Below are 13,503 nucleotides of genomic sequence, written 5' to 3'. Positions count from 1 at the left end.
ACTGGCTCATTCAAATTCAAGTATGGAAGGATAACATGTTAAAAAACAAAAACACAAAACAAGTTTTCTTCCTGACTCAGTAATGCCTCTCTGCACAGTTAAATAAAATAATCTTTGCAGTAAAAAAAAAAAAGTCATGTTCCCAACTTTTGAAGGGTGCTGGTATTTGGTGAAAGAATAGCTCTGCAAAATGAGACATAAAAGATATTAAAAGTAAATTTGATTTCAAGAGTGAATAGAAACCTGTAAAATGCAAATGTCTGACTTAGACAAAGCCTCCATGAATCTGAAAATAGACCACAAAGTGGTTAAAATGAACATTAAGGTTTATAATGAGCCTCAATCTGTGACAGTAGACTTTACCAAAAGCTAGATGAATTACTGAGCTATGTGTTAAAATAACATCACCATAATATCCAGCATAGAAATAACAGTGGCAGAAACAGGTCAAGTTTTGGCCTAAACAAAAAACAAAAAAAAAAAAAGACAAATCTTGATTCTAAACAATAAACCAAGTTAATTTATTTATTTGCCCATTTCTGGATGTGAGACTTTTCTTCCTACAAAAACAACTTTTGAAAAGAAATATGTATATAAACCAATATTATCTACTACAAATCAGTCATCCCAACATTTATTTTCTCTTTCTTCGTTCTTATATACTTCTTCTTTGGGAAAAAGCACACTTTATTTTTTTCTCCCTTGTTTAGTTTGCGAGCTGTCTGAAGCAGTCTTACTGCACTTTCTGCATCGGTGAACTCAGTAATAAGAACTATGGAAAACTTTGTTGCATCATGTTAGCAAATTACACTGCAGATACTAAAACTGTGCTCCTACAGCATCTTAATGTGTATGTTTCTCAAAGCAAATCTCATCTTTAATTCTTTCTTAGGATTCAGTTCAGGCAGAGGTCAGCAGTGACTGGCCGTGGAGAAGATGTGCGAAAGCGTTTTCTTCCACTATAATGTGATTTTGTGTTTATATAAAATTTCATAGTGTTCACAGATCAGTGGGTGATAACAGCCAAGGACAGCAGGGATCTGAAACAAAGAAAACTGCTGCAGAAAGAATAATTTTTCAGCACTTTTAGTGTTTTTTGTACTGTTTTAAAGGACAGGGAGTTTATCTCTGAGATGCAGTGAGCTGCAGAGTTTAAACTCTTCTTTGCAGAACTAATTGACCAATGCAAGATATTTCCTTTCAGATCCATTTTATTGTGTTTGCTGCACCTGACTCACAAGTAAGCAACAAATTAAATTTAATAGAAAACGGTGATGTAAGTTGCCATATAAACACACATGGAAGATGAACTTATTTATTTATCTGAAAACCTGCCATCTTGTTTTATGAACATATGACCTAAAACTTTGGTAAAAGACCAACTTAAGTACAAAAGATAGTTTATCCAAACCTTTGCTTTCTAAAAAGGATGAGATATAAGACATATAAGATATAAGTAATTTTGCTTTGCAAGGCTAATGAAATACAATAAAAGTTAAAGAATGATTCTTATGGAACTGTTTACAACATATATGGTTTAAACTGTCCAGGACAAAAAAAGGGGGGAAAATAAATCCCAAACCTTGAGCTATAATTACAAATTTATAAACTCCTCCTTTTATGTTTGCATCAGTTTCTCAGTCACGGATGCATCAGACTTGAAATGTAGAATATATCCAAACATCACTTTATGTCTGAAAGCAAGACAGATGCAAAACATTTCATCAGGTCTAAAGAGGTTAAAGAAAAAAGATTTGCAAGGCACAACTGAGCTGTCAAGATATTTCACTGAGATTTTTCATTTATCTCAAATGTTTTCAGAGAAAGACACGCAGAGTTTCAAGATCCCCAGCATGGGTTCTTGGAAAAACAAAAAGAAGATTTTTGTTCTTTTTCCCTTTGTTAACTTGGACGGCCGTGATCTTTTCTAACAGTACAAATAAAACCAATATGTTGGTGAACACAACGTGAAGAATATGGGTGTGATATAAAAAAAAATTAAAAAAAAGACCTCCACATTTTTTTTTCATTGGTGTTCAATGAAACAAAATTATGTGAAAGTTGCTTACTCATCTTAACTTTTTGTGAAGAATTTATCCATTTCTTTAACTGGAGCGTCCCATTTCAGTTTACTGTTTTGTGAACAATTATGCTTAATTTACTGCAGATGTATTATGTGATAAAGAGCAAAAAACACAAATATAGGAAAGCTTGTGATAGCAGTAATGCACCTCTTCTCCCCTGCAACAATCTAATTATATACCTGCTCTAAAATAGCATGACAAACACACTGCAAATTGCCTTCACTGTGGGATGTAATTGTTTGTTCCAGAGAGAGAGAGACGGACAGAGAGACCTTTGGTGGATTGAGTCAATTTACCTGGTGAGAAGAACGGCTACATCGTGATGCAGAGGGTGTTCGTCTCCTTTCATGTTGAGTTTCTTCTGCCACTTGCAAAAGCTGTTCAAGCTGTTGTCGGCGTGGTGTGTAATCTTTAAGTCATCCTGTTAGCCATTCATCACAAACAGACCAAAAAGGAAATAAAAGAAAAAAAAACTATTAGAAAATATATCCATCAACAGCAGCTAACGGCTTGGGGAAGCAACAAGAAAAACACAACTAGAATGAAAGATTAGCTCAAATGTTTTAGGTTTGGCTAAACCGCAACCATCTGTAACGGTCTTTCAGCAGCTCCAAACGTACTGCTTTAGGATTGATATCACATGATGAGTTTGATTCTTTACAGCAAGCTAATCCTATTATGCAGCAAAGAACGCTTTAAAAGGAAACATTTTGATAAAAACCATGGAAGGAGTAGAAATTTGAACAGGAAAAGTCAGAGCTTGAGTTATTACGAATGCAATTATTAAATATTATACAAGTTCCATACATGTTCTTAACAAGTGGCTGTCTTTGTCAGTCCAGTCAAATTAAAAAAGGTTTATCTATCAAATTTAATTGATGTAAGGAATTCTCAAATGTGAGAGACAGATGTTAAATAACATGACTTTTGGGTTATACCTTTTACAAATAAAGGATTACATTTTTAAAGCATCAAACAGGTTTTTATCTAATTTCAAAACCATACCTATGATTTATTATGTTGTAAATAAACAGAGAAAATGACTTAAAAGGAGAATATGCTTATTTGATTTGGTGCACAGAGACAGATGGTGTGATAAAAGAGTTTGCAGCTGCAGCCAATTAAATTTATTCAACAGGACTTTGGTTTACCTGTAAATCAGCTACATCCAGAATCTCATAAGTCATTATTTTATTTATTGTTGGTCTATTCAAAGCAAACAACAGATTACAAGAACTTAATGCATTTTTAGAATCTCTTGATGTTTCCTGGCATCGGTGTTGGCAATGACGAAACTCGAGGAGAATAAACAAGTTGGCAAGAAACACTTCGGCCCATATCCCTCCTTGGCTCCAAAACAAATGAGACAAACTTTCCGGGTGCCAGTGAAATTGGAATTTTGGACAGAGTCAGCACAGCTGTTTTCTGATACAAAGGTTTTCATGCCAAGCTGTGGAAACTGGACACTTGTTTCATCATAATGAATGAGGACAAAGAAGGAAAAACTGTTACTGAACTTGTGTTTGTGTGTAGTTCTTGGCAAAGACGCAGCTAAGTGAATTTGATAAATGATGACTGATTACATATTTTGCATCTTACCGAAAAAGTATTTTATCTTTTAATTTTATTCACATTTTAATGACAACATGTAACAGGTTGTCTATAAAATAAAGAAAATACTATGTTCAGCACTGTCTTTGGTAGTTATGGCATCAAACTCTCTGAGGGTCAATTTATGAAACGTAAACATTGACTTTTTCAGTCAAGATGGAAAAAACTGAATGAAGGCGCTGATTTGTTTACTCCATGTTCACTTTTCACCCACGTAGGGCAACAAAGGCCATTTTAAAATGGCATAATTTAAATATAAAATCTTTAAATTAGGCTGAGAAATGAATTCAAATTAACTACCTGTCACTGTGATTGGCCTGCCTTTAAAGAATAAAATACAATCCATATTTTAACCTTTCTGTAATCTAAGTTTTGCACAAATAGGGTTTTACCTCATCCTGCTCCAGTAAGATGAGACGAACAATCACGATGTTGATTGCATTTCCGATACTGGCATCTTTGAACAGGCCGGCTACCTGAAAGGAAAAGGAAATAAAACATTAAACTGAAACCAGGACATACAGGAGGTACGATCCAGCCAATCCCAGTTCATCCTGAAAATCATAGGGGAGGACACAAAGACAAACGTGTTTTGGGGGTGAAGAAGGAAACTGGGAAAAAATTCATGAGCAAACAGAGAGAACAAGAAAAATCCCACTGGCAGCAGGCTCTATAAACACAATAACACAACTTATATGATTTAAAGGCCTACAGATACAGAGATACAGAATATCTAATATAAACAAAAGAGAAACCAGGGACAGCCAGTTGCTATAGTTAAAACATGTGTATTGTGCAAGAAATGTTATAAACTACAACAAAATATACATTAAAAAGACAAAAGTTTCAGTTCTTTACATTTAACTTTAGCAGTTATTTGAGTTTTGCCTTTCTACGTCATGGTTAGGACTTAGAATAAACAGATAAAACCTTTTTACTCATTCAAAGACATATTGTCCTCTGTTTGGACAAGTTCATTTACTTCCTTTATCCTTTTCACGCATCAAACATTTAATAAGATCCCCTGAATCAGAAGAACTTCTGCCTCAGGAACATAATCAGTGAACAACAGATATATTTTTCCTTTTCCTCCCTAAATATTAAAAGCCAAAGTGATCAAAGCTTTGATTTATTGTGATCATGATCTGTAATAACATAATATAAAAGCAGATCAAAACACACTGCACACAATTCAACTTAGGTTTTACTAATTTCTCTTTATTGAGTTCATTTTGAGTCGCTCTGAGTTTATTCTCAGGTGATATTAACAATTTAAATTCTGTCACTTCAAAACAAATTTCTTCCTTTAAAATGTGAAAGTGCTGAGATGTTTTTGTCTTTTCATACAGAAGCCATTAGAAGCAAAGAGCAGTTAGAATAAAAAATAAAAACAGCTTAATATGCAGCTTTGACGGGGACATATTGTTTTGATTGAAGGCTGCACGTGTCTGCTCCGGCAGCCGTTTCACCAAGAGAAAGTGGTAAAGGGAGGTGACCAGATGAGGGAAGGAGATTATCTAATTTAAATAAAATTAAAAACCAGAAGTGAGAAGCACTGGAAACACTCTGAGCGCGAGGGGACAGAAGAATGTGAGCGTCAGTGTCAACAGAGCGACGCACCGTCTGCCAATCAGATATCCAATTCTTGAAATTTCTTTTAAATTTCTTTGGTTGACATATTTAACATGTCGCCGCAGAAAACTTGACCTTAGCAGAGTTTTGTCTTGCGTGGATACCAGTTTCCACAAAAGTTGGAAAAAAAAAAAATGCTACTTTTCTGTGAGACAAAGTCTGAAGCTCCACTTCCAGGAGGTCAGACAGCTGACTGAATATCTACCTCAACAACAGATCAAATGTGTAGGAGTAAAATGATGTATTTACCTCTTGTCTTGCTTTATTTTTTCCTTCATGGTCTTATTTTTCGGACTTTTTAGACACAGCCAATTGCAACTCTGAATGCTTTGTGAATTAAAGAGCCGCCTGTCATGCCAGAGTTTTAAACTAAGTTCAATCAGCTATGGCAGCCATCTTGAACTGGGTTGAATCCAAAAGTTAATTTTTGTAGGTGTACATTCAATGAATTTTTGAGAGCTTAATTTAAGCTTGTCAAGTAGTTTATGAGCCATTTTGCTGGCACTAGACAAACACACACACACACACACACACACACACAAGCAAATACAATAATGCCGTCCTTTCACACTTTGGTGCCAGGCAATAATAAAGTTGCCTTGAATCCAGGGGGAAAAAACACATGTACAACGAATGAAAAAATGAATAATTTAGGGTTTTCTTTTTCCTTGCAGCCTTTATGTTTATGGCACATGATGGTAGAATCATCTTTGCAGGATATTGTTTTGTTCCACTATCAAATAAAGGCAAAGATTTCTGAAAAACAGAGGCTTGTCTGTCCCACAGATCTCACAACTTCAGTTTTATTTTCATGAAACTCCAGCATGTACATGTTCAGAGCAACAAAAGCACTAAGCAGATTTCACAGCTTGGCTAAAACTAGATTTTACTGCAACTCTGAACAAGCAACTCCAACAACTCTTATCAGAAAGAATAGATATTATTCATTTAGTCTATCTTTTATCTCCTTTGTTTCTATTGTTTATGTTGTGCTATTTTGGGCCCATTGATTTTTTTTTTCTTCCTGTAATCGTGCTACTAAAGTCACTGAATGTTTCTGTTTTGCTGACTGTGTTTTTGCACCAAGTCATGAAGGCTAAATTGTGCCTCTATGGCCTTATAAATTGCTCTTATATTAAAACAAAATGCAAATAATTCTCAGCGGCCACAGTGACTTTTAACTATCATGTCACAAAGTGAAGGAAGCCTGAGGGAAAAACTGTGTTTACACAAAAAACACAACATAAAAAAATATGGAGCTATTGTCAAGCTGCTGGCAGCATGAGTGATGAGACAATGGAGCAACTGGTATCTGAGGAAGATGATGACTTTATTGTTTGGACATGTTCCGGTTTCCAGTGAAGCTCTGCCATATTGTTTTCACGAAACACAAGACTTTGGAGCTTTAAAGTTCAAAGCTTGAAGGGCCTAAGACGAGCTCCATGAGAGGAAGTATGGAATAATGGCTGCTTCCTCTGTGTATTATTGTCTGCTCAGTCAGTTAAAACATCTCCTTCCCTGGCAGCAGGTTTCCTCTCCTGACTCTCAAAGGACAGCACATCAAAACATCTGGAAGTATTCTTGACTTCATGTTTCAGTTCTCCCTGCAACGATCCAGTGATAATATTTATCACCTGAGCAATAAAAGCGCAATATAAAATGTAAAGAAATCTGGGTTTTATTTAAATCTCTAAAAACCTAATGGTTTTCCAGCTATTTTTAATGGGTTATAACTAAAACCTACTAAAGAAGTCAAAATCTTTCAAATAAAAGGCATGTGCTGGTATTGTAATCGCAATGATAATACAATAATAATCACAAAAAGTTACATTGTGCAAGAACTTTACATCTTTTGTCTCTTAGCTACTTCCTGTACATACAAATTCCAGATTAAGTTGTTTCTTTTCACATATCTATCAGCAGACTAAGAGGCTGAAATAAACGATCCTTCAACAGCTCAAGATTTAGGATTTAACTGTGTGGATGATTAATATTAAGGGGATGAATGAAGTGGCTGTACAAAGCTGCCCCGCTGTAGGTTTCCATTTGTTCTGAAGTGATCCTCTGACTGGCAGCCTTGACAGATAAATCATATCAACCATACAGAAGTAAAACTTAACTACAGCACTTGAGTGTGGAGGATTTGCACAGGTCAGATTGATTATGAGGATTACAAATATAACTCCAACTTTAGTTTCCTGAATCATTTTTATGAAGGAGCACTACGCACTAAAAGCTGAATAATTTAGCCTCTAACTTTGCTTAATGTTTTCTTTTTTTAAAATCTTTCTCAGTGAGCATTGATCAATAATGTATTGTTCTACGCCAAAGTTGTTCAGTATCTTTTCTATAAGAATTTATCAGCTGGCAGCCAGAACCACCCAAACCAAGAGCAGAGCCTGTTGGTGGACTCGTCTCTACATTTCTTCCTGTGACGGGACCATTTTGACTTTAGATGTCTAAAACAGCTGTGCGCTTCAACCCCTCCCCCACTCACCTTCTTCTTCTGTCTTTCTGTAACAAGCTGGTAACATATGACATTTTGGTTTTCTTGGATTTAAAATGACATACAGTAGGAGACAAAACCCTCGTGATGTTCAGAGTTTTTCACGGCTGAAGTCAACCTCAGCAGTCATCAGCTGAGTGTCTGAGAAGGCCTTAGATGATGGGGGGTGTCCAACCCTGGTCCTCGAGGGATATTATCGTACATGTTTCACTTGTTTCTCTGCTCCAACACACCTGATTCAGTGGTTAAATAACCTCTTCATGTTCTGCAGAAGCCTGTTAATCACCCACTGATTCAAATCAGGTGTGTTGGAGCAGAGAAACAAGTAAAACATGCAGGATAGTGGCCCTCAAGGACCAGGGATGGACACCACTGCCCTAGACATAACTACATAACCTGTTCACACTCAAACTAGATGCTAATTTATGCAAATGTGCAAAAGTTTTAAATCAAAGCCCAAGTCTTTATACTTTACTTTCAAGCTTTCTTGTAATCTCTTAAAGTGGTCTTGATCATTTGTTCTCCAGGCTTGCTGAAGGTCTTTCAAAGTTTTCTTTGACCTTTGGCTGCTTTTCACACATATCCTATCCAGTCCTTGTACCTGACCATGACTGCATATCGTCTGTGAGAGTTTATAAGATGAAGAAACTGGAAAATTGGAGGACAAACAATGTGCCAAGTCTAAAAGACTATCTGTACCAGATGAATAGTATTTAAAAGTTTTGTTTTTAAGAAACCAAAAAAAAAATCCAACAAGACCTGAGAGATGCATCATCGTTCAGGCAATCATCTATTGTATGCTAAGTTTTCAACGAGTTGCTTTTTTGGGAACCATCTTGTTGGAGCTAAAATAATAATTTTTGTCTGTCGAACTGCATTATCTTTGAAAAACATTCATAGATTCAACTAAAGAAATGGAAATAAACTGTGGCTGTGAGCAGCTGCCACATGCAAAGTGCCTTAAAAATGCAATTTAAATTGTTTTTTGTTTTTTTTTTGCCAGGTTTTCTGTTATGTGTCAGCACAACACCAGCTCATCCTTTGAGTTTAGGAGCCTTTTTATGCCAGAATGATTCATAAGTCAGACTTAAGTGGCTTATAAAAAACAAACAAAAAAAACATCCTTCTGAAAATGGTCAAGTCCTGGACTAAAATTGAATGAAAATATGGACACAGTTCAAAACAAAACTGAAAGATCTTCAGAAAAATTATAATTACAAAAAAATATATACTGTATATATAATCCAAGATCATGTTAAAGAATTATAAGAAGTCTGCCTCCTCAGATCAAATTAAAAAAGAAAAAAAGGAGAAATGACTCTGTGTGTCTTTGCATTTTTTGAATCATTATGCTGTAATAATTTGTCTCAAGTTTTTTTTTGGTCAAGCAGTTTGACAACAATCATATAGAGCTACTAAACATTCTTGGCTTAGTTTAAATTCACCATATTACTTAGCTGTTCTTTGTGCTACAGTACAAGTAAATATATAAAGCACCCATGTGAGTTCATTAAAGAACAGTTTTTCCTTGTCTGCCTGAATTCCTGTCATTAATTGGTATTATTGCTGCTCGCCGCTCCTGTTTTCCCACGCAGTGAAACCCCTCACATTCTTGATTTTACTGTCATAACTGCACAACAACCTTCTTCTCTGTACTTGTAAACTGCTAGCTGGATGTCCAACAAAATGTCTTACTATTATTTAGTCTGCTTTTTAGCAGCCCTCCCCCTCCTTCCCCTCTTCACCTCATCCTGGTTGCTTTGGCTGAATCAGCCAAATATCTGTCTTCTGATCCTTCTTCACATCAACACCAACATCTAGACCCTGCACTCATTCATTTTGGAAATCTACCTTGACATCAAGTTTCAATAAAAATATTTTTTCTTGCAGATGACATCTTCCGAACTATCCATTTTCTTCAGCTGAACTCAGTTTTAGCTCTACCGCACCAATCCAGAAGTCGGTTTAAAAAGAAGTAAACATGTTTATTCAAGTATTTGGTTTTTTTTACTGTTTTTATATTGCAGGATATATAAAACCCTACACCCTGTAGTTTATAGGCTAATAATGACAGTATGCTACCGTACCGTACGACGCTGCTGTACCTCTCACATTTTTAGGCTCATAATTGTAGCAACAAATTCTCATGATGATGATGACAGCAGAATAAACAAAACCCACTGCCATAAAATACTGCCTGTGTCACCTGAGTCTGTTTTTGTCAGACTACCAGATGAATTTGAATATATATAACTCAAAGTAATCATTAAATATACATCTACAATATATTAACCTTTAGAATCAACCCTACATGAGATGGCCGCTGCAGCCAGCTAACCTTAGCAAACAGGAAATTAGCTACAACTTTGTCAATTTTACAGATATTGAGCTAAAAAATTGGTATGCCAGTAGCTGAGAGTCATCCCCATCACACACTCTGAGGGCTTAGGGATCATGCAAGATCCTTATTTAAAACTTTGGCGTACAAAAAGGCATGCGATGTACAGTCTAAGGAATGCTAGTTTCACTTTGATATGCATTTGAGAATAACTTCTTTGTTTTATTATTACTATGGTCTATTATTTGTGTAAAAAAATGTAAGTATAACTTCAAAGTGGACAGCCTGACATGCTGCTGGCTAAAGTCGTCATTGTGGCGGAAAATATACATCACAAGCCTGAGACATGAATAACCAGATGCATTTATCAGAGGAAGAAGTCACAGCAGGTTGCACTGTGGGATAATGACGAGCCAGAGGAAGAAGCAAAAAGCTGCGAGCCATATTCCGCTGAGAAACACTGGGTCACAACATTCATCAGGATGTTATTTAACATAAAAATAATTACCTTAAAATGGCTACAAATTTGACCACCAAGAGATCTTGTTCAAATCCCAACCTAACTGAGCAACTTTGAGGACTTTTTGTGTGTGTGTGTGTGTGTGTTTTTATTGTTTATTACCATAAAACACTTTTATATGAAGTTTTCTGGTGGTGCACTGATGGATGTTTCTCATGCTGTAGAAGATTAAAATGACATTTTATGACATTATTGGTCGAGTTTAAGGTCAAACACTCACAATGTTCATGACAGCAAGAATGTAGTTCTCCACAGCTTTGCTCCCATGATAGTTGACCATCTTAGGGTCAGCCACCACCAACGTTTCCACCCACTTCTCTTTGCTCACTGAGCGTTGTCGAATTCTCCTCCTCCTCCTCTGACGCCGGTGCTCCCATCGCTCTCGCCGCCGTTCGCTTTCCTCAAAACTGTGTTGGGAATCTGAAGATAGGGGAATTATAAGAAATGCACTTATTGAGGTGAACTGTGCGCTAACAAACCACATTAAATATGTTTTCATGTCTTCACATTCATTACACACTGCATTGTTGGGTGATAAAAGTCTAAACTGGGTCAGAAACAAATGATGCAATACGTTCTTAATGCTAAAAATCAAATAATGAGCTGGAATTCCTTTTTCAAGTACCAACTTCATCCCCCCCATCACATTTGACAACAAACTGCACAAATTCTTTGTTTAAAACTTTACCAGTAACTTATTTGAGGTAACCCTTACTGTCTAGCAAAATATCTCCTGAACCACTGGATGTTTTTTAATCAAATTTCAGAAAGTAATCATTTGATGTACCTCTACAACTTAATAATGTTTGGAGTTAATCCAATTCAAAATGGCTGCTTGAACTAATTGACATTAGACAATCAAAACTGGTTAAAACTCAGTCAATTTTACAGATATTTGAGCTAAACTTTGAGTCATTCACAACACACACTCTGAGAATGAAATTGTGCAAAACATGATATTCGGGGTTTAACCAAAATGGCTACAACTCATTTCTTGGCATAAGATGATAATAGTTTAAAACTTTGGCCTGAAAGGCAGCAGTTCATATGCATTCCTTCAAGGACTGCTAGGCCTTTAATTTCATATATTAGGTTGGTAAGCGTGCTGCATAATAATCTGCAATGTGGCCTAAAAATCAAAACACTTTTCATTTCTCAATAAATCCTCTCCCCCAGCCTTTAAAAGAAGTTTAACATCAAGCTGATGTCTTAGTTACGTAGAAGAAAAATGTATACAACTTACTCAACAAATACAGAAAAAGTTTTGAACAAGTAATGCAATTAACCACAGTTTTAAATGCAAGCAGCTCTTGCGTTAAGTTAGTTACTTTACATTTTGAATACAAATAACCTTGGAATTGATTAGTTACGTTAAAGAGGGTTTGTTACGAATAACCTGTAGGCAGACCCAGAACATGGGCAGCACACTGAACTGGAAGTGAATTCAATAAAACAGAGAGGGACAGCCAAATGGATTGCTTCAAGGATCAGTAAGAATCAATAAATACAACTCTGCTCATACACGGTTTCAAACTGCACCTGTGGGTGTCGAGACAAAGGGGACGTGCTGGTCCTATTCATCTCTGAGTTGTCTTTTTTATAAATGTGCATTTTTTAAAATAAATGTCAGAATCTCTCCAGGTAGCCAGAAGGGAAAAAAAACGTGACTGGTTCTTTAAAGTGTTAAATCAACAATTATCCTTACATGCACCACTGCACTGACACTATTTTTTATCTACTGTTTACAAGACAAAGGCTACGTAATTACTGCGTTCACAACAAAACAAACATCTTTTTTTTTTATTTATCTCGCCAGGATCCTCATCTGTCTTTCAGGGTCAGCTCAGGCAGTTCAGAATTTTAAGCAGCTGATTCATGAGCCGCTACGCTTTCCTTTCCTCTGACCAGTCCCAGTTATTAGCCTGAGCCGAGCTCACGAGAGAGACAAGAAAATGTAATCATCTTTTTTCATTTAGAGCTCCGTATCTGAGGAGTAATCAGGGTGCTAGTCTACGTCTCTGCATAATGGGCCCTACTTACGCTTACTAATTCACACGTTGGATATCCAACCCTGTTATAGGGCCTAGAAAAGGATTTTACCCCCTTGGATGTTTTACCCTTTTATTGCTATTATAAAATCTGTCATGTCAATATAAATTGGCCTTTCAGACAAAAAACGAAAAACAAACAAACAAAAAAACCCCTCTTCAATCATTCAATGACAGAGTCAAAACTGATCTCTACAAAGTAATGCCAATTAAATTAAATATAATTAAATATTCTCCCCTTTAAGGTGACTGTCCTAATTCAGGTCACTTGGTGCTAGTTGTCTCACAATTAGTGAAATGGGAATCACTAAAGGCAGTGAATGTGTCTCAAGTGATTGCAGTATAATATCGCCCGTGTCTGGGAGGTCTATTCACTGCTTAATCAGTATTCTTGGCTGCCATTACACCATGAAGACAACAGAACACTCCAAGCAACTCAGAGAAAACCTTATTGAAAAGTACGCATCAGAGGATGTATACAAAAGGATTTCCAAGGCTCTAAACATCCTCAAGAGGTCTGTTAAATCTATCATCAAGAAATAGAATATGGGACGTGTAAATCTACCAGGAGCAGGCCGTCCTCACAAACTGAGTGACTGTGAAGAAGGAGAAAAGAGAGAGAGACCACCATGACACCTGTGAGCTCTCTGAAGGAGTTAAAGCTTCAGCAGGTGAGATGGGAGAGACTGTAGATATAACTACTGTTGTCTGAGTTCTTCACTAGTCTGAGGGGAAGAGAAAGCCACTGTTGAAGAAAACTCAGA

General features: G+C 36.3%; 1 protein-coding gene across 2 annotated transcripts in view; it reads right to left on the bottom strand.

Moving 5' to 3' along the window:
* The window catches only part of LOC108234814 (A disintegrin and metalloproteinase with thrombospondin motifs 7), a 127,674-nt gene that overhangs the window by 90,380 nt on the left and 23,791 nt on the right, over nt 1-13,503 (bottom strand). For both annotated transcript variants that reach the window (XM_017414303.3, XM_017414302.3), the window contains exons 4-6: nt 10,912-11,111; nt 4,088-4,171; nt 2,381-2,505 (exon numbers count right to left, since the gene is read on the bottom strand). In XM_017414303.3, the coding sequence (XP_017269792.1) occupies nt 2,381-2,505; nt 4,088-4,171; nt 10,912-11,111 (409 nt within the window). The remainder of the gene's footprint in view (nt 1-2,380; nt 2,506-4,087; nt 4,172-10,911; nt 11,112-13,503) is intronic.

Source organism: Kryptolebias marmoratus, linkage group LG15 (assembly GCF_001649575.2).
Source record: "Kryptolebias marmoratus isolate JLee-2015 linkage group LG15, ASM164957v2, whole genome shotgun sequence".
Taxonomy (NCBI): domain Eukaryota; kingdom Metazoa; phylum Chordata; class Actinopteri; order Cyprinodontiformes; family Rivulidae; genus Kryptolebias; species Kryptolebias marmoratus.
Note: the sequence above shows the minus strand (reverse complement) of the source record. Positions and strands in the feature narration are given on the sequence as shown.